Below are 22163 nucleotides of genomic sequence, written 5' to 3'. Positions count from 1 at the left end.
CGTGGACCAGCCTTATGCTCAACAGCGAAGGCTAGGCGCTACCTTCAGCAGGGTTGCGCCGAATATGTCGCCTACGTCATGGATACCCGGGAGGAGGGTAAGGCGACTGTGAGTGATGTGCCGGTGGTGCGAGAGTATCCGGATGTGTTTCCAGAGGAGTTTCCTGGGATACCTTCGGAGAGACAGGTGGAGTTTAGGATCGACCTGGTTCCTGGTGCGGCCCCGATAGCCAAGGCACCGTATCGGTTGGCTCCTCCTGAGATACAGGAGTTGTCTACACAGCTGCAGGAGCTGTTAGACAAGGGATTCATCAGAACGAGCAGTTCACCCTGGGGATCCCCGATTCTGTTCGTGAAGAAGAAGGACAGGTCGCATCAGATGTGTATAGATTATCGGGAGCTGAACAAGGTAACGGTGAAGAACCGTTACCCACTCCCGAGGATTGATGATCTCTTTGACCAGCTACAGGGGGCATCTTGGTTTTCCAAGATTGATTTACATTCAGGCTACCATCAGATAAGGGTCAGAGACGAGGATGTACAGAAGACTGCATTCCGGACTCGCTATGGCCACTATGAGTACGTGGTGATGCCCTTCGGGCTCACCAATGCTCATGTCGCGTTCATGGACCTCATGAACCGCGTATGCAGACCGATGTTGGATCGGTCTGTAATAGTTTTCATTGATGACATCTTGGTTTATTCCAAGACGCAGGAGCAGCACTAGGAGCACTTGCGGGAGGTTCTGGATACCTTGCGGAGGGAGAGCTTGTACGTCAAGTTCTCCAAGTGTGAGTTCTAGTTGCGCGAGGTGCAGTTCCTTGGGCACCTTGTCAACCATAATAGTATTTTGGTTGACCCGGAGAAAGTGGAGGCCGTGATGAGATGGGAGGTTCCGAAGTCTCCATCTGAGATTCAGAGTTTCCTGGGATTAGTAGGCTATTACCGGAGATTCATTCAGGACTTCTCCAAGATAGTCATACCCCTGACCCGGCTGACGAAGAAAGCCGTTGTTTTTCGCTGGGGGCCTGAGCAGCAGGCAATATTTGAGACCTTGAGACAGAGATTATGCGAGGCGCCGATTCTCACCCTGCCAGAGGGCGTGGAGGATTTTGAAGTATACTGTGATGCGTCCATTTCAGGTTTGGGCGCAGTATTGATGCAGAGAGGGCATGTTATCGCTTACGCTTCGAGGCAGCTGAAGCCTCACGAGGCGAACTACCCGATGTACAATTTGGAGTTGGGGGCGGTTGTCTTCGCCCTCAAGATATGACGACATTACCTCTATGGGGTCCGTTGTACCATTTACACGAATCACAAGAGTCTGAGGTACCTCATGGATCAGCCGAATCTGAACATGAGGCAGCGTCGGTGGCTAGATGTGGTGAAGGATTACGATTGTGAGATCCTCTACCACCCGGGGAAGGCCAATGTGGTGGTCGATGCTCTTAGACGCAAGTCTGTCCCGATCAGAGACGTTTGCTTGCGGATGACAGTGGTGACTCCGCTTCTGGAGCAGATCCGGGAGGCCCAGCAGGAGGCTATGAAGGAGGAACATCGGAAGAGCGAGCATATTGTAGGGCAGGTTTCCTCCTTCGACTATGATAGTCGTGGGTTGTTGAAACTACATCGTAGGGTGTGGGTTCCATATCATGGAGGGGTGCGCCAGGTTTTGATGGAGGATGCGCACAAATCCCGATTTTCGATTCATCCCGGGGCGACGAAGATGTACAGAGATCTTCGTCATGATTACTGGTGGTCTTGCATGAAGCAGGATATAGCCTGGTACGTCGAGAGGTGCCTGACCTACAGGAAGGTCAAGGCTGAACACCAGAGGCCTCACGGCAAGACGCAGCCGTTGGACATCCCCATGTGGAAATGGGAAGATATTACCATGGATTTCATCACCAAGCTTCCCAGGACTGCGCGGGGAGTAGATTCGATTTGGGTCATCATGGATCGGTTGATCAAGAGTGCCCATTTCATACCGATCCAGGAGAGCATCTCGGCCGAGAAGCTGGCCGATATCTACATCCGAGAGGTTGTAGCTCGACACGGAGTGCCAGTCTCCGTGATTTCTGACAGAGATGTGCGGTTCACTTCCAGATTCTAGAAGAAATTCCACGACGAGTTTGGTACTCGTCTGCACTTTAGCACCGGTTTTCACCCGTAGACGGATGGTCAGAGTGAGCGGACCATCCAGACTATGGAGGATATGCTACGGGCATGCGTTTTAGACTTCGGTGGTAGCTGGGATACCTATCTTCCATTAGCTGAGTTCTCTTACAACAACAGCTACCACGCGAGTATCGATCGTCCTCCCTTCGAGATGTTATACGGGAGGAAATGCAGGACCCCGATTTGCTGGGGTGAGGTTGGTCAGAGAGTCATGGGGAGTACCGAAGTGGTACTCAAGACTACGGAGAGGATCCAGCAGGTCAGAAGCAGGCTTCAGACTGCTCAGAGTCGGCATAAAATTTATGCCGACAAGCGTCGTTCGGACCTGGAATTCCAGGTCGGGGATATGGTCCTCCTGAAGGTGTCACCTTGGAAAGGTGTCATCCGGTTCAGGAAGCGGGGCAAGTTGGGCCCCAGGTATATTGTCCCTTTTAGAGTTTCAACCCGCGTATAGGTTGGATCTGCCAGCCGAACTTAGCCAGATTCATAGTACCTTTCACGTCTCCCAGCTGCGGAAGTGTCTGGTAGACGACTCTACAGTGGTACCTTTGGAGGATATTCAGGTGGATGACAGCCTGAACTACATTGAGCGACCAGTAGCTATCCTCGACAGGAAGTCGAAGGATCTGAGGAACAAGAGGGTGGAGTTGGTGAAGGTGCAATGGCAGCACCGCAAGGGCTCGGAATGGACTTGGGAGTCGGAGGACGAGATGCGGGAGCACTACCCCGAGCTTTTTCCAGATGCAGTAGCAGACTTCGAGGACAAAGTCTAGAATAAGTGGGGGAGATTTGTAATGCCCGGTTCCTGGTACATATTTAAATTCAAGTAATTTCATGTTTTGCACTGGGACTCGGCGAGTTGAAGGCCCAACTCGTCGACTAGACTCGACTTTTGATCGGGAGGATAAGTGACCTACTCGACGAGTCGGGAGACCGACTCGACGAGTAGGGATGTCTGGAAAAAACCCTAATATTTAGGGTTTGCACCCTATTTAAACAACTTATCTTGTCTCAACCCAGCCTCCATCGTCCCTCCCAACTCAGAGAAACCATAAATCAAAACCTTAACCTTGTTTGAGTGTTCTTGAGCCATTTTTGTGTGCTTGTGGTGATTGTGAAGCTTGAGAAGGAAGAAGGAGCTTGGAAGTTCAAGTCAAAGCTAGTAGATCCAGAGGTTGTGCCCCATTTCCAGCTCACTTGAGGTATAAAGTTGAAACCTTGACAATTTATCTCTTAGATCTCTAGTTAGGGTTCATTTCTACCTTTTCTAAGCCTTAGAGGTGCCATACTCGGAATTTTGTGGTTCATTGAGGGTATAGCTTCAGATCTGGAACCATTGGGGGTTATTATGGCATAAAGGTGCCAACTTTATTGCCATAAGCACCCCATGCATCTTGTAGACTTCATTCTAGAGCCATTTAGGCCAAATACCTCATGCATGGACGTCAAGATTGGAACTTTACGTATAATATGGACCCTAGGAGGTCAGAACTATGGTTTGGATGCATTAAGACCGATTAAAATTGACTGTATAGTTTTGGACAAAAAGGGACTCGGCGAGTCGGGTCGCAGTTTCCCCCAAACGCCTTCTGGAGATGGTCTTTGGTTGGGTTGAAGGAAAACTCAGCCTGTTGGGGTTTGTTATGGACTTGAAGATCGAAGGACTCGGCGAGTTCAAGGAGGAACTCGACGAGTTCAGGGCAATGTCCCAACCACATGAAGACGGACTCGACGAGTTCAAGGAGAACTCGGCGAGTCATAGACTAAACACCTTCTTACGGATGAAGATGAACTCGACGAGTTCAAGGATGAACTCGGCGAGTCAGTTAAAGAAGGTACCGATGTTTTATTGAAGGAGAACTCGCCGAGCTTTTGCTAGACTCGACGAGTAGGGACGGGGTTGTAGCATTTTGGGGACGTGGGAACTCGACGAGTTGGTGGACCAACTCAGCGAGTCTAGCCAACCAGATGTTGACTTTGACCAAAGTTGACTTTGACCAAGGTCTTGACCTTGACTTTGACTTGGACTTGAGTAACCCTTGTAAGGGTTAAGGGTATGTAATGGTAAATTAAGGAAGGTTGTTACATGTAGGGATTGAGAGGAGTTGATCCCGGCAACGAGAACAGTTCAGACACTTCACGACATTGAGGTGAGTTACCTTCCGGTAGAAGTGGGTCTACGGCCACAATGTCGGCCCACTAGTAGGAGTTGGTTGATAGATGATTGTCTTTGTGATAATTATATAGGTTTGCTACTACCTGATATGTTTTATGCGATTAGCATGTTGTGATATATGTGATAGTGGTAGTAGGGGGATTAGTCCCGGTTACCGGTTGAAAGATACCGAAGGGGTCGTCAGAACCAATGTTTTAAAACCCGGGTCGTCCCGACCGGTTCAACCGGTTGGACCGTGACCCAAATAGAAAACGGGTCAAATTAGAACAGGTTTTTGTAAAAATACCGACCGGATCGAACCGGCCGGGTTGAACTTGAACCGCCGTTGAACCGGGTATTTTGAACCGGTAAAAACCGGATTGGCCTGTTTATTAGGGCTTGGATAATTAAGTGAGATCGCTCCAGGCAAAACAAAGTCGGCTCTTCTCTTCTCTGGGAAACGAAAGCAACGAGCTGAAGAAGAAAGAAAGCAGCGACATCAACAGCTACATCAGCAGCGAGCTGAAGAAAGAAACTCGACTCTTCTCTTCTCCAGGTGAGTTTTCCTGTTTCTTCTTTTCCCTGCAAAACAACGACTTTTCCTGTTTCTTTTTTTCCTGCAAAACAGCGAACCGATGTTCCTATTCCTTCTCCATCGAATTCCCAATTCCCCCTCTATTACTAATCCACTTACTCCAATCCGTCCAATCATCCAATTTTGATTAGCTGTTATTATGAAATCAGTTTTCTTTTGACTGTGAAATCAGGTGATAGATTTGTTTTCTTTTCTTCTCCAATTTTCTTTTCTTCTCCAATTGACTGTGAAATCAGGTTCTTTTCTTCTATAGCTTCTGATTAGCTTTTCTTATGAAACCTGTTTTCTTTTGAAACATGTGATAGATTTGGTTAGTTTACAGTTCATTTATTGTTAATTGATCATTGTTTCAAGGTTTTGATTGTGACAGATTTGGTTAGTTTATAGCTCATTTATTGTTAATTGATCATTGTTTCAAGGTTTTGATTGTGTAGATTATGTAATTAGGATCCAATTGACATATGTTTATTGATTATAACATTACTTTTCAATGCAGTTAAATATGGAATCAAGGGAAGAAGAACCATTGCAAGCACAATCTCAAGCTCAATCCCATTCTTCGGTTCAATCAAATGTACGTACGAACAAAGACGGATATAGCATGGGAACATGTTACTCAAGTCGTTGATGAGAAGGGGGAAAAGGCATGGATATGTAATTTTTGTCAAAAAGTTATAGGTGGTGGTGGAATAAACAGGGTTAAGAAACATCTTGCTGGTATTAAAGGTGAGGTAGTAGCATGCCCAAAAGTTAGTCCAGAAGTGCAGTTTACTATGCAAGGGAAATTGAAAGAGGCTGCCCAAAAAGAAAAAGAAAAACGTACCACTAGTGTTACTATCTTGGATGATGATGAAGAGATGGAGGAAGCAGAAATGTCAACTGTGAAAAAGGGAAAAAGGAAATCTACTTCAAACTTGCATCCATTTTTTACGAAAGGTATAAATGATCCTTCCCAACCCACTATCAAATCTGCAATGCAAAGTAAGGCAAAAATACATGATGCGGATTTAACTATTGCTATGTGGTTTTATGATGCATGTATACCTATGAATGCTTGCAACTCTCCTTTTTTCAAATTATGGTAGATAAAATAGCAAGTATTGGTTATGGGTACAAAGCACCTAATTATCATGCTCTGGGGGTTAATTTATTGACAGATGCAAAAAACTCAGTTTCATTGATAATTGATTCGTTAAGAAGTCAATGGGTTGATACTGGTTGCACAATTATGAGTGATGGGTGGAGGGATGTTTCACAACGACATTTGATTAATTTCTTGGTTTATTGTCCGAAAGGGATATCATTTCTTAAATTTGTTGATGCATCTGATATAGAGAGCAATGCTACAAATTTGTGTAATTTGTTTGCTGAGATTGTTGAATTGGTAGGAGAAAAAAATGTGGTGCAAATGGTAACTGATAATGCTGCTAATTACAAGCTTGTTGGTACTAAGTTATGTGAAAGATATCCTTCTATTACTTGGTATCCATGTGCAGCGCATTGTCTTAATCATGTATTAAAGGATCTTTCAGAATTGGATGATGTGAAAAGCTTGATCAATCTTGCATCGAGGGTTACTGTTTTTGTTTATAATCATAAGTGGCCCTTGAATTGGTTAAGAAAAAGACTCGGTTGGAAAGAAATTATCCGTCCAGGTGCTACTCGGTTTGGTACCGTGTTCATTGCATTGCAAAGTTTGTATGACCATAAAGAAGATTTACAAGCAATGGTCATATCTAATGAGTTTAAGAAGATGTTGAAAGTGGGAAATGCGGTTGAATGTAAACAGATTGTCTTGAATGAAATCTTTTGGAAGAATTGTTTGATTACAGTGAAAGTAATTACTCCTTTGTTAAAGCTTTTATGGTTGTGTGATTCGGATGAAAAACCTGCAATTGGTTATGTTTACAAGGGAATGCGTCGGGCAAGAAGAGGGATTAAGGAATTGTTTAATAAGAAGAAGGAATTATATAGGCCTTACACTAACATAATTGATAGTCGTTGGGATAGGATGTTAAGAAAAAGTATTTATTGTGCGGCTTATTGGTTGAATCCCGTTTTTCAATATGATCATGCAAATCTTTGTAAGAAGAATGAGGTGTTTCAAGGCGTTCTTGAAATGTTTGAAAAGACTTTTAAAGGTGATGACGTTTTAAATATTACATTGAATTTAGGCAGGTTTCGTGATGTTGAAGGTACCTTTGGTAGATCTAGTGTAACATCCCAAATTTCGAGTCCAAAAAAAATTTCATTTTAATTAACAGATTATAAAACATTCATAAGAAAACTGCGTAACAATATATCATTTTGTGAATCAATGTATCATGTCTGAAAACCCAAAACATATAATAGCAACATGTCAGAGTACAATCCCAGAATATCTCAAGTGCGGAAAATCAATGCGTGTGTGTATGATGTGCCGCTACCGCGCCAGCTCTTTCCCCTTCGCTGAAGAGGTACCTGAAACTAAAACTGTAAACCGTAAGCACGAAGCTTAGTGAGTTCCCCCATCGTACCACACACCATGCTATAACATACTGTCGGGCAATTCTGGGGTGCCTGACTACCCAGGTCAAGCCATTCTGGGGTGCTTGACGAACCCAGGTCATGCCATTCTGGGGTGTTTGGCTTACCCGTCGGTCTATTTCACCTGACTATCGGGGACTATTTCACCCCCTACCACTACCATATAACACACATACACTGCCAGGCAATTCTGGGGTGCCTGACTACCCAGGTCAAGCCATTCTGGGGTGCTTGACTTACCCGTCGGTCTATTTCACCCGACATCCGAGGACTATTTCACCTCCTACTACTACCACATAATATCATAGCATGAACATACTGTCAGGCAATTCTGGGGTGCCCGACCTACCCGTCGGTCCTAACGACCGAACTTGGGGACTAATCTCCCCCTACTACCACTATCACATATAACATATCATTCTAGCACATAAACATATCAGGTAGTAGCAAACATAGCAAACATAGACAATTATCACAAAGACAATCATCTACACCAACTCCTACTGGTGGGCCGGCATTGTGGCCGTAGACCCACCGCTACTGGAAGGTAACTCACCTCAATGTCGTGCAATGTTTGAATTATCCTCGGCGCACAAGTCGACTCCCTTCGACTCCTCGATCCCTAAACGACGACCTTCAAGTCAACACATAGCAAGTACAACCCTAAACAGGGTCAGTCCAAGTCTAGTCAAAATCAACTTCAAGTTGACCCGACTCGCCGAGTTGGGCCGTCAACTCGCCGAGTCCCTCACCCTTTACTCGTCCTTATCCATGACCCGACTCGTCGAGTTGGGCCGTCAACTCGACGAGTTCCTCCCTCACATGAACATCGCATGAAAGTCATCCGACTCGCCGAGTTGATGAACAACTCGTCGAGTTCACCTTCATCTGATGAACAAGTTCTGTCCTCGACTCGCCGAGTTGATGAACAACTCGTCGAGTTCATCTTCATCCTTAAGAAGATTGCCTTGGACTCACCGAGTCTGTTCTAGCACTCGTCGAGTCCCATGAACTCTAGGTCTAAAATCACGTCCAATACATTGGGTAACTCTTCCTGTCTGATTACAACCCTTCTAACACTCAACTGGGTTCCTTTGACTCTCAACAAATATGGGGCTCAAAGCCTCGGACTCGTCGAGTCCCAAGAACGGACTCGCCGAGTCAGTCATGTCCACACTCTAAATCCTTGATTTCTGATGTACAACCTTTGATCAAAAGATAGATCCAAGCTTCTATAATCGATCTAGCACGTAAAGTTACAAACTTTACGTGCTTGCATGGGACTTTGAGCTCAAAAAGACATAAAACAAGCTCTTAAGATGCATGGGGCCTTTCATGGGTGCAAAAGTAGTCCCCAACTGCCTTGTGACTCCTTTAATGACGTGATTCAGAAGCTCTAACCCCCAACCATGTTTGTAATTATGGTTGGCCATCAAAAGTGGCTTATAAAAGCCCTAAATCTCCCCAAAAAGGGATCTAACAAATGAAAGAGCAAGGTTACAGCTTTTTACCTTCAATGAACTGTAGAAGGTGCACAAACTCGGGTTCCCTTGGTCTTTACTTGCTTCCTCAAGCCTTTCTCCTTCCTTCTTAAGACCACAAGCACCAAAATCCACCAACAAGGCTTAGATTGCTTCAATAACGGCTAGGGTTTCAATGAGAGGTGTTCTGGGAGTATAAGGGACGTTGTGGCCGACATAACATTGTTTAAATAGGGTGCAAACCCTCGAATTACGGTTTTTGTCCAGTCAGAGTCTACTCGTCGAGTCTGGGACCCGACTCGACGAGTCCATCACTTAAATCCCGCGCCTCATCCCGCTTCTACTCGGCGAGTTGGTCCTTCAACTCGCCGAGTCCAAGGGCAAAAATGAAAAAAATACTTAAATAAAAATACACACCAAGAACCAGGTGCTACAAATCTCCCCCACTTATTTCAGACTTCGTCCTCGAAGTCTGCTGCTCGATCCTGGAACAGCTCTGGGTAATGCTCCATCATCTCATCCACCGGCTCCCAAGTCCATTCCGAGCCCTTCCGGTGCTGCCACTGGACCTTCACGAGCTCCACCCTCTTGTTCCTTAGATCCTTCGATTTCCGGTCGAGGATCGCCACTGGCCGCTCAATATAATTCAGGCTGTCATCGACCTGAATGTCCTCTAAGGGTACCACTGTTGAGTCGTCCACCAGGCACTTCCGCAGCTGAGAGACATGGAAAGTGTTGTGGATCTGGCTGAGTTCGGCTGGCAAATCCAACCTATATGCCACCTTGCCCACCCGGGCTATCACCCTGAAGGGTCCAATATACCTGGGACCCAACTTGCCCCGTTTCCTGAATCGGATGACGCCCTTCCATGGCGACACCTTCAGGAGAACCATATCCCCGACCTGAAACTCCAGGTCCGATCGGCGCTTGTCGGCATAACTTTTCTGCCGACTCTGAGCAGTCTGAAGTCTGCTCCGAACCTGCTGAATCCTCTCTGTCGTCTTGAGCACCACTTCGGTGCTCCCCATGACCCTCTGGCCCACCTCACCCCAATATATCGGGGTTCTGCACTTCCTCCCGTATAACATCTCGAAGGGAGGACGGTCAATACTCGCATGATAGCTATTATTATACGAGAACTCCGCCAACGGAAGGTAGGTATCCCAGCTACCTCCGAAGTCTAAAACACATGCCCGCAGCATATCCTCTAGCGTCTGGATGGTCCGCTCGCTCTGACCATCTGTCTGCGGGTGAAAGGCGGTGCTAAAATGCAGACGAGTACCCAGCTCGTCGTGAAACTTCTTCCAAAACCTGGAAGTAAACCGAACGTCTCTGTCCGAAATTACCGACACTGGCACCCCGTGTCGCGCCACCACCTCTCTGATATAAATGTCGGCCAGCTTCTCGGCCGAGATGCTCTCCTGAATCGGAATAAAATGAGCGCTCTTGGTCAATCGATCGACGATGACCAAAATCGAATCCACCCCCCGCGCGGTCCTGGGAAGCTTGGTGATGAAATCCATCGTAATATCCTCCCATTTCCACAGCGGGATATCCAATGGTTGCATCTTGCCGTGTGGCCTCTGGTGCTCGGCCTTGACCTTCCTGCAGGTCAAGCACCGCTCCACATACCATGCTACATCCCGCTTCATGCAGGGCCACCAGTAATCAAGACGAAGATCCCTGTACATCTTCGTCGCTCCGGGATGAATGGAGAATCGAGATTTGTGCGCCTCCTCCATCAGAACCTGGCGCACGCCTCAGAGGTATGGAACCCACACCCTGCGGTGTAATGTCAATAATCCCCTGCTGTCATAGTCGAAGGGGGAAACCTGACCCACTATATGCTCACTCTTCCGATGTTCCTTCTTCATAGCCTCCTACTGGGCCTCTCGGATCTGCTCCAATAACGAGGTCACTACTGTCATCCGCATGCAGATATCTCTGATCGACGCCGCCTTACGGCTAAGCGCATCGGCCACCACGTTGGCCTTCCCCGGGTGGTAGAGGATTTCGCAGTCATAATCCTTTACCACGTCTAACCACTGACGCTGCCTCATGTTCAGATTCGGCTGATCCATGAGATACCTCAGGCTCTTGTGGTCCGTGTAAATGGTACAACGAACCCCATAGAGGTAATGACGCCAAATCTTGAGGGCGAATACAACAGCCCCCAGCTCCAAATCATGCGTCGGGTAATTCGCCTCGTGAGGCTTCAGCTGCCTCGAAGTGTAGGCAATAACGTGCCCTCTCTGCATCAAAACCGCGCCTAAACCCGAAATAGACGCGTCGCAGTATACCACAAAATCCTCTACGCCCTCTGGCAGGGCCAAGATCGGCGCCTCACACAATCTCTGCCTCAGGGTCTCGAAAGCGGCCTGCTGCTCAGGCCCCCAACGGAAGACTACGACCTTCTTCGTAAGCCGAGTCAAGGGCACGACTATCTTGGAGAAATCCTGGATGAATCTCCGATAGTAGCCGGCTAATCCCAGGAAACTCCGAATCTCAGATGGAGACTTCGGAACCTCCCATCTCATCATGGCCTCTACCTTGGCCGGGTCGACCAGAATCCCGTTCTGATTGACAAGGTGCCCAAGAAACTGCACCTCGCGCAACCAGAACTCACACTTGGAGAACTTGGCGTACAAGCTCTCCCTCCTCAGAGTATCCAAAACTACTCGCAGATGCTCCTCATGCTGCTCCTGCGCCTTGGAATAGACCAAGATGTCGTCGATAAATACTATCACTGACCGATCCAGCATCGGTCTACATACGCGGTTCATGAGATCCATGAACGCGGCAGGAGCATTGGTGAGCCCGAAGGGCATCACCACGAACTCGTAATGACCGTAGCGAGTCCGAAACGTTGTCTTCTGCACATCCTCCTCTCTGACCCTCATCTGATGGTAACCTGAGCGCAAATCAATCTTGGAAAACCAAGATGCTCCCTGCAGCTGGTCAAAGAGGTCGTCAATCCTCGGGAGTGGGTAACGGTTCTTCACCATCACCTTATTCAGCTCCCGGTAGTCTATACACATACGGTGCGACCCATCCTTCTTCTTGACAAACAGGATCGGGGCTCCCCAAGGCGAACTACTCGGCCTGATAAATCCCTTGTCTAGCAGCTCCTGCAGCTGCGTAGACAACTCCTGCATCTCTGGAGGAGTCAACCGATACGACGCCTTTGCAATCGGGGCCGCACCAGGAACCAAATCGATCCTGAACTCCACCTGACGCTCCGGGGGAATCCCAGGAAGCTCCTCCGGGAACACATCTGCGTAGTCTTGTACCACTGGAACATCGCTCACTGACGTCTTACCCGCCTCTCGGGTGTCCATAACATAGGCGACATACCCGGCGCAACCCTGCTGAAGATAGCGCCTCGCTCTCGCTGCTGAACACAATGTGGGTCCATGCCGTGGCCTCTCGCCCTGAATCACCAGTTCTCCCCAACTTGGGGTCCTGATCCGCACCAACTGTTGCGCGCAGTCGATCACCGCCCCATTGGGGCTTAGCCAATCCATGCCGATAATAACCTTGTTCCCCCGCAAATGTATGGGAACCAAGTCTACCAGGTAACGCTCCTCGAATAATCTCAGCACACAATCTTGGAATACCGCTGATGCTCGCACCGATCGATCATCGACAATCTCTACCTCTAGAGGGCAATCCAACATGCCTGAAGACTCGAGAAATCTCTTGCTGAGTGCAAGAGAAACAAACGATCGGGTAGCACCCGAATCAAACAACACCTGAACTTGGATACCGTTCACATGGAACGATCCTAAACAGAGAACATATCAATATCATAAACATCATATAAATAAATCAGAGGGAAAGAATCATAGCCGTCACTACATCGGGTGCGGCGCGTGCCTCCTCAGTAGTCAACTGAAAAGCCCGACTCCTCACCACTGGAGCCTCCGCCTTGCCCTGCCGGCCATTAGTAATTCGCAGGGTAGCTGGAGCTGGCGCCTTCACTGGCGCTGCTACTGACAACTGGGGGCAACTGGCCTTCTTGTGGCCCCTCTGGTTGCAGTGGAAACATAGCAACTCAGATGTATGAATAGTGGGTGTAGGGGCAGTACAATCCCTGCTGAAGTGTCCCGTCTTGCCGCACTTGTAGCAGCCCGACAATCCCAACCTACATGCTCCCTCGTGCTGCCTGCCGCACTTCCTGCAGCGGCCCTGTCCTGGCTGGCCTTTCGGCCTACCGTCTGGTCCCTTGGGCTTCTTCCCCGAAGCCCCAGTCACCTGCCCCTCCTCTACCTTCCTCTTCCGGATGTGCTCCAGATCAATCTCCCTTTCCCTTGCCCTGGCAATCATGGGATCTAGGGTAGGGCAAGCTGAAAAACTAACATGCTCCCGAATGTCGGCTCGCAGCATGTCATGGTAGCGGGTCCTCCTCATATCCTCATCTCCCGCATACTGGGCCACTAGCAACGCCCTCTCCCGAAACTTGGCGGTGATCTCCGCCACAGTCTCCGTAGTCTGTCTCATATCTAAGAACTCCCTCGCCAACTGTTGGAGCTCCACTGCAGGTGCAAACTCCTCTTTGAACCGAGTCACAAAGTCCGGCCATGTCATAGCCTCAACCGTCGGGGCTCCCAGAGAGTCACCAACCGACTCCCACCAATCCCTGGCCCTATCTCTCGAGCATCCTGCTGCATATCTCACCTTCGACCCCTCAGGGCAGAAGCTGGTCAACTGTGCAGACTCAATGTCTGCAATCCACCGTCTGGCCACAATGGGGTCCTTCGCCCCATGGAAATCCGGCGCACCACTGCCCCTGAAGCCCTTAAAGGACAGTGTGCGTGATCCCGACTGGCTGGTCGCCATGTCGCTTCTGAACGCCCGGAGGCGATCCTCCATCAGCTCGGCAATCCCTTCCTTGATCGACCCAAAGATGACTGGGGTCGCATCAAGGATGCCTCTAGTGATCTCGGACGCGATAAACTCGCGTAGCCTCTCATCCGCTGGTTCGGAACCTGAGCCCGAACCCGATCCCTCCCCTGAACTGCCAACTGCTGGCCTCGGACGTAGTACCACCATTATGCAATACATAATGACAACCGTCAGTGCTACTGATACATCTAGAGGGATCACATCCATCACGAGCTCCTTGGTCTTGCCTCATCCTTTCTTGATTCAAGTACGGATCCTCTGCTTTCAGTAGTACGAGCCCATACTACCTTTCACATCTATCCGTACTTTCCTCAAGAACCGCCTTGACTCCACCAAGTCACTACTACTGTTACTGATCTCTACTACTCTCATCCTAGGCTTACCCTAGGGAAACTCTCTGACACTACCCAAACCGGTCCTCAGCTGCTGAAGGCCTCCTTGTAATGCCAATTAGCCATTACCTGAATACCATCATATGTAACGAGGCTCAGATAATCCTTCGAGTAAAAGACTCGTCCCTACAACGGTTAGACTCAAACAAGAGCTGCGCAATAGGGACAAATCCAATCCTCTAAGATTATCCAACCCTTATCACATGTGACTTAACGTGTCCACCTAACAGCTAACTCCCATCACTAAAAGTCCCACAAAGCACAAAGCAAGCAGCATTCAGACCAAAGGGATCGATCTCAAGCAATCCTATCCTCAGAACAGAAAACTTTACTAGCATACAATGTTGAGCTCATACTACCAGGCATAACCTAAACAGGCTATCCTATTACTGTCTACTCAATACTAACATGCAATTCTCATAAGCTGAAGCACATAAAGCAGGCACATAAGGCATCATTCCTAGATCCTTAGTCCTATTCTAACATGTTGTTCCACTGAAACTGATAAACATAATATAAACTTGTATGGGTACTTTGGGGAATACTTACTTGAGCTCGGCCGGTCGCGCACATCACACACTTCGTTCTTTATCCAAACTCTTTTAACTTAGCTTTTAGAAAACCATTTTTTTTTCATGTAAAAATCTTTTAAATCCCTTGATTTGAGTTCAAACACCCCGAAGGTGTGTCTGAATCCCTCAAACCAGGGCTCTGATACCAACTTGTAACATCCCAAATTTCGAGTCCAAAAAAAATTTCATTTTAATTAACAGATTATAAAACATTCATAAGAAAACTGCGTAACAATATATCATTTTGTGAATCAATGTATCATGTCTGAAAACCCAAAACATATAATAGCAACATGTCAGAGTACAATCCCAGAATATCTCAAGTGCGGAAAATCAATGCGTGTGTGTATGATGTGCCGCTACCGCGCCAGATCTTTCCCCTTCGCTGAAGAGGTACCTGAAACCAAAACTGTAAACCGTAAGCACGAAGCTTAGTGAGTTCCCCTATCGTACCACACACCATGCTATAACATACTGTCAGACAATTCTGGGTTGCCTGACGAACCCAGGTCAAGCCATTCCGGGGTGCTTGACGAACCTAGGTCAAGCCATTCTGGGGTGCTTGACTTACCCGTCGGTCTATTTCACCCGACTACCGGGGACTATTTCACCCCCTACCACTACCATATAACACACATACACTGCCAGGCAATTCTGGGGTGCCTGACTACCCAGTTCAAGCCATTCTGGGGTGCTTGACTTACCCGTCGGTCTATTTCACCCGACATCCGAGGACTATTTCACCTCCTACTACTACCACATAATATCATAGCATGAACATACTGTCAGGCAATTCTGGGGTGCCCGACCTACCCGTCGGTCCTAACGACCGAACTTGGGGACTAATCTCCCCCTACTACCACTATCACATATAACATATCATTCTAGCACATAAACATATCAGGTAGTAGCAAACATAGACAATTATCACAAAGACAATCATCTACACCAACTCCTATTGGTGGGTCGGCATTGTGGCCCTAGACCCACCGCTACTGGAAGGTAACTCACCTCAATGTCATGCAATGTTTGAATTATCCTCGGCGCACAAGTCGACTCCCTTCGACTCCTCGATCCCTACACGACGACCTTCAAGTCAACACACAGCAAGTACAACCCTAAACAGGGTCAACCCAAGTCTAGTCAAAATCAACTTCAAGTTGACCCGACTCGCCGAGTTGGGCCGTCAACTCGCCGAGTCCCTCACCCTTTACTCGTCCTTATCCATGACCCGACTCGTCGAGTTGGGCCGTCAACTCGATGACTTCCTCCCTCACATGAACATCGCATGAAACTCATCCGACTCGCCGAGTTGATGAACGACTCGTCGAGTTCACCTTCATCTGATGAACAAGTTCTATCCTTGACTCGCCGAGTTGATGAACAACTCGTCGAGTTCATCTTCATCCTTAAGAAGATTGCCTTGGACTCGGCGAGTCTGTTCTAGCACTCGTCGAGTCCCATGAACTCCAGGTCTAAAATCACGTCCAATACATTGGGTAACTCTTCCTGTCCGATTACAACCCTTCTAACACTCAACTGGGTTCCTTTGACTCTCAACAGATATGGGGCTCAAAGCCTCGGACTCGTCGAGTCCCAAGAACGAACTCGCCGAGTCAGTCATGTCCACACTCTAAATCCTTGATTTCTGATGTACAACCTTTGATCAAAAGATAGATCCAAGCTTCTATAATCGATCTAGCACGAAAAGTTACAAACTTTACGTGCTTGCATGGGACTTTGAGCTCAAAAAGACATAAAACAAGCTCTTAAGATGCATGGGGCCTTTCATGGGTGCAAAAGCAGTCCCCAACTGCCTTGTGACTCCTTTAATGACGTGATTCAGAAGCTCTAACCCCCAACCATGTTTGCAATCATGGTTGGCCATCAAAAGTGGCTTATAAAAGCCCTAAATCTCCCCAAAAAGGGATCTAACAAATGAAAGAGTAAGGTTACAGCTTTTTTACCTTCAATGAACTGTAGAAGGTGCACAAACTCGGGTTCCCTTGGTCTTTACTTGCTTCCTCAAGCCTTTCTCCTTCCTTCTTAAGACCACAAGCACCAAAATCCACCAACAAGGCTTAGATTGCTTCAATAACGGCTAGGGTTTCAATGAGAGGTGTTCTGGGAGCATAAGGGACGTTGTGGCCGACATACCATTGTTTAAATAGGGTGCAAACCCTCGGATTACGGTTTTTGTCCAGTCAGAGCCTACTCGTCGAGTCCGGGACCCGACTCGACGAGTCCATCACTTAAATCCTGCGCCTCATCCCGCTTCTACTCGGCGAGTTGGTCCTTCAACTCGCCGAGTCCAAGGCCAAAAATGCAAAAATAGTTAAATAAAAATACATACCAAGAACCAGGTGCTACATCTAGGTCGTTGCTTCTCGTAATCTTACTCATCCAGGTATGATTTAAATTTAATGTGTTACTATTATATATAAAATATTGTATTTTCTAATATTTTTTTGCTAACTATATCTTTTGTAGATGAGTGGTGGAAGTTATTTGGCGGAGATATTCCGGTTTTGCAAAAGTTTACTATTAGAATATTAAGTCAAACACCATCTTCTTCCGGTTGCGAATATAATTGGAGTTTATTAGAAAGGATTCACACGAAACAGAGGAATAGATTGGAATATCAAAGGCTAAATGATCTTGTATTTGTTCATTACAACTTGCGTTTACAAAATAGGTATGGTATCTTGCTAAGATATCTTATGCTATAAAATGACCAAGTTATATTTGAGATTTTTGTGAATGTTTTTGTAGATTGAAGGTTGATATGAGGTCTTACAATCCTGTTGACTATGAAACTATTGATAAGACATGATTTTGGGTGGTTGAAGAAGAGTGGGAAGGAGAACTTAATTATGATGATTTGGAAAATATGCTTGATGAGCAAGAGCATGAACCGGCTTCTGAATCACAAGGTGAACATGTTGATGATGAAGTTGATAGTGAATTTCAGTTACTAAGTGACCGCAAGATCGATGCTTATAATACTCCAATTTCTCAAGATCCATGATTTGGTTTGGTCGTAACGTGTTTGGATTTGTCTACAACTATGTTTTCTTTTGTTATTTATACTCTATGTGGTTGTTTGTTGTGTTTAGATTGATCTATAAAATGTTATTAATACTCTATGTGGTTGTTTGTTGTGTTTAGATTAAACTTTGTTGACATCATATTATTGGTATTATATGTCTATGTAGTATGCAGGAAAGTAAAAATATATAAAAATAGAAAAAAACCATAAACCGGGTTGACCCAGCGGTTCAACCGGTTGAACCGGTCATCACACCGGGTCAACTAAAAACCCGGGTTTTAAAACATTAGTCAGAACCCATGCATGTCTAGCGGTATGTTTTTGATATGTTGTTATGTGGTAGTGGTAGGGGTGAAATAGTCCCCAGTTACCGGTTGAAAGATACCGAAGGGGAGGTTAACTCCCGGCTACCGGTTGAAAGATACCAAAGGGGAGGTTAGCTCCCGGTTACCGGTTGAAAGATACTGAATGGGAGGTTAGTTCTCGGTTACCGGTTGAAAGATACCGAAGGGGAGGTTAGTTCCCGGTTACCTGTTGAAAGATACCGAAGGGGAGTCCAGCTCCCAGTTATGCCAGACAGATACCGGTTGAAAGATACCGAGGGACAAGCATTATGTGGTATGTGTTATGATGGGGGAACTCACTAAGCTTTGTGCTTACGGTTTTCGGTTTTGGTTTCAGGTACCTCTTCGTCGAAGGGGAAGGAGCCAGCACGATAGCAGCGCATCGCACACACATGATTTCCGCATTTTGGGATCCATGGGATTTGTACTCTGACATTATTACTACGATCTGTTATGGTTTTTGAGACATGTGAATATGGTTTGATGAATTGAAATGATGATGATGTTGTTTTTCAGTAAATGGTTTTATAAGTTACATAATTAAAAACAAAATTTTTGGTCTTGAAAATTGGGATGTTACATAATAATAATAATAGTTTGCATAAGACTCATGCTTAGACAATGTCATATCAACCAAAATACATGATGCGAAAAGTGTCTCTGCAGGCTATATGATGCAGCGTACAAACGCGCAAAGATCAAACTTTTGATTCTAAAATAATTCACATTCCAATTTTTTCCAAACCACCTTGATTCTACGAATACCATGGGATTTGAGTTTCAAAATCTTGAAAAAACACAGAATATTGGGAAAAAATAAAAATTCTTCAAAATTGATGAATGGTTATCTGAATTACATAAAAAAACACTTAAATACCAAGCAAAATTTTAATCAGACCTCTAAGGAGCCTTGGGCCAAATACAAACCCAAAAACAAAATTGAAAATTTATGAAAAAAACACAAAAATGTCTATAATACCAATTATAAAGCAATTTTGAGACTCAAAAATGGGTCGGTCCCCTTTGGCATCTTATCATGACTGGTTCCTTGCTCCAAGCTTCGATTTGACTTGTCGCAGGCCTAAAACGGAGCCCTGTAGCCAAATTTATGGACATTTCCATAAAGCCCCTTTATTCATATGATCATGGTCCTCTAGAAACACAAAGGCACGATCTTCCACACTAGGGCCCGCATCATCCATTCCCACAAGATGACACCCTTCATGTCTTACCTTCACACAATATGCTTTAATCTTTCTCAAGGCCATACCTAAGGACATGCGAGTCGTCTAATAGATTCTAGATGTATAGTCAATTTAGAGATAATAAGCGTTAAAAATGATTTTTTGATAGAAGATTATTTAGAATAAATAATCTTGACCAAAGTATAGTATATGTCACAAGGATTCCGTACATATAAAGAACGCTGAAATCCGACTTATAACGAAGAAGTTATGACCCGTCGAAGTTTCGCGATTAAACCGACACGGCTCCTTTTATCGTAAAAATTAAATTTTTGATAAAATACTTTTTAGTCTTAGAAATCTAAACAAAATTCATAGTAGAACGTCCAAATCTTACTCCATTTGAGGAAGTTATGATTTTTCTAAGATTCAGCGTAACAGTATACAGCCCGTAAATCGAAATTTTGATCGATCGAACATTAGCCGACACAATCTAAACGAGAATTGAAGATCTCATTAATAGGAGCTCAACGATATAAAGACAGTCGAAAACGGACGTCGGATGACAAAGTTATGAATTTTTAACGGACTTTAACTGTGTAAGACTGTTAAAATACAACTTTAAAAATAAAGTCAAAGTTAGCCGGCGGAGTCTAAACAAAAGTTGTAGATCTAGTCGATACCTACGCTTGGATATAAAGAACGTCAAAAACGGAGCTCATATGTGAACGTTACGGATTTTAGAAGATAATTAAGTTTTGGATTAACCAACGAGTGACACGTGGCAAGATCTAGGCCACACATTCTTCCCCACGGCTTGCCACCAGATTTCGACACGTGGCACATTACGCCCAACATAATTTTTGAGTATACCCAGCGTAACCCATGAAAAGCCGTTATGTCCAGCGTAATTCTTGAGTACGCCCAACGTAGTTGGGTGCTGACAGCTATAAATAGAGCTCATTTCTCACTCTTTTCTTCACACATCTTCAACCAATTCTCTCCCAAACCTCCCAAGGTCCTAAGACCTTATCTCTTGCCCTTCCTAGGAGTTAGTAGTGAGCCCCGGAGCGCCAGAAAGCCCCAAGAAGAAGAGCTTTCAGCTCAGAAGTTCTAGTCGCGCAGAGCCCGATTTCTCGCTAAGTATAACTTATGTTTAAGTTCATTATCATTATTATGAACCTATAAACAAGATTTATTAGTGATTCAAGTCGTTATACTGATTGATCTACTTACGAGGATGATGTCTAGGTTGGATTTAGTGAGGTGTTTAAAGTGGGATTTCCAAACAGTATACTTCGTATACCAAACGGACCCTACCTCCAATATGATCCTACCTGGTTGTTCCTTACTTGATAGATCTTGAAGTATACTTTGAGTTAATGATGAATCTAGACTAATAATTAGCCGCACTAAATGTTAGACTAAAACTTAGTGATAATGATACTAGGTTCCATCAAAGGAAAAGACAATTGTTAGAAGCGAAGTGCTGCCCAAATTTCGAATTGTCACTTTAACATGTGAGTGCATAGTCCCTTTCATGAACATGATTTTAATACAAGTATTAATAAAAGTATTAAATATATTTTGAAATTTAATATGTGATTTATATGCTTATTATGTGGAAATATGTGTTATATGTTTATGTGATGATATTCGTTAGACTGGAGGGTATGGGAGGGAAGCTTCCCTCACTTTTTGTGGGCCATACCCCCTTTCCCTCACCTAAAACCCAAAGAATGGGTGGGAAGAGCTTCCATCACTTTTTTTTTAAATAATTTTTTTTTTATGATTTATAATTTTTAATTTAATACTAAACATAAAATTTAATTAAAAATAAAAAGCATTTCATTAATTAAAATAAAAATTACATTAAACCTAAAATTTAAAAAACTAGAAAATTTAAAAAAAAACACAAACTAAAAATCAAACAAACCAACAACGACCTATGAAAAATATTTTTTCAGAATTTTTTCCCTCTTCTTCATCACGAGCTCGAGAGCCGGTCCCGAGAGATGATCGGTGTTTTCCATCAAAAACTTCATATCCTGGGTTGCAAATAAAATGTTCAAAAACCTCCGACGATTTCGGATGTTCCCCGGCGGGTTCAAACGCCACTGATCGGCATAGCCCCGGTGATCGTGATCGTTGTCTCTTCTTCTTCAATCATGATCGTTTTCTCTTCTTCTTCAATCAGGATCGTTTGATTAGTCTGTCATGGGTTCGAGATGGGTTTCTTCTGCCGATGGTGGGATTAAGAATCGACACTCATAAGTTAAGGAAAGGATTTACAAGCCTGATTATCATCTGTATCAGGGTAATACTTCTTCTGAATCCCAATCTTTTTACATTACTAATTTCCCAGAATCAGTTAGAATAGAGGATCTGTGGAGAGTTTGTGCTAGATTAGGAAAAGTGGTCGATGTCTTTATTTCAAACAGGAAGTCACGTTTAGGGAAAAGATTCGGTTTTGTAAGGTTCATGGGTGTTCGTAACGTTGATAGCATGGCTAAAGAACTTTGTGAAGTATGGTTTGGGTTTTATAAACTATTTGCCTCTGTTCCACGTTTTCCAAAACATTATTCTGTTACAGCTCGCCATGCAGTTCCATCTAAGATTGAAAAACCAAATATTTAACAGAATTTGTATGCCAGTGTGGTTAAAGGATACTCTACTGATAATAGGGGTAAAGAACTAATGACTAATGTCATTGAATTATCTTCTGGTGATTTTGTCGTGGAGAAAAAGAACTTGTATGTCTAGCAAAGGCCAGAGATTATGGA

At 45.2% G+C, this 22163-nt stretch overlaps 1 protein-coding gene across 1 annotated transcript; it reads left to right on the top strand.

Moving 5' to 3' along the window:
• Positions 1–1725: 1725 nt before the first annotated feature.
• LOC145130196 (uncharacterized) lies at positions 1726–17831 on the top strand. The gene is made up of 11 exons (XM_079065034.1): positions 1726–1784; positions 4745–4888; positions 5077–5163; positions 5233–5237; positions 5298–5302; positions 5424–5538; positions 5606–5863; positions 6013–7122; positions 17294–17463; positions 17576–17582; positions 17653–17831. Exons 1-11 carry the CDS (start codon positions 1726–1728, stop codon positions 17829–17831), a joined length of 2139 nt encoding a protein of 712 aa, XP_078921160.1.
• The last annotated feature ends 4332 nt before the right edge of the window (positions 17832–22163 follow it).

Source organism: Lactuca virosa, chromosome 8, assembly GCF_052849685.1.
Source record: "Lactuca virosa cultivar CGN04683 chromosome 8, Lactuca_virosa_CGN04683_v6, whole genome shotgun sequence".
NCBI lineage: Eukaryota > Viridiplantae > Streptophyta > Magnoliopsida > Asterales > Asteraceae > Lactuca > Lactuca virosa.
This window is presented reverse-complemented; position numbering and strand designations above follow the sequence as displayed.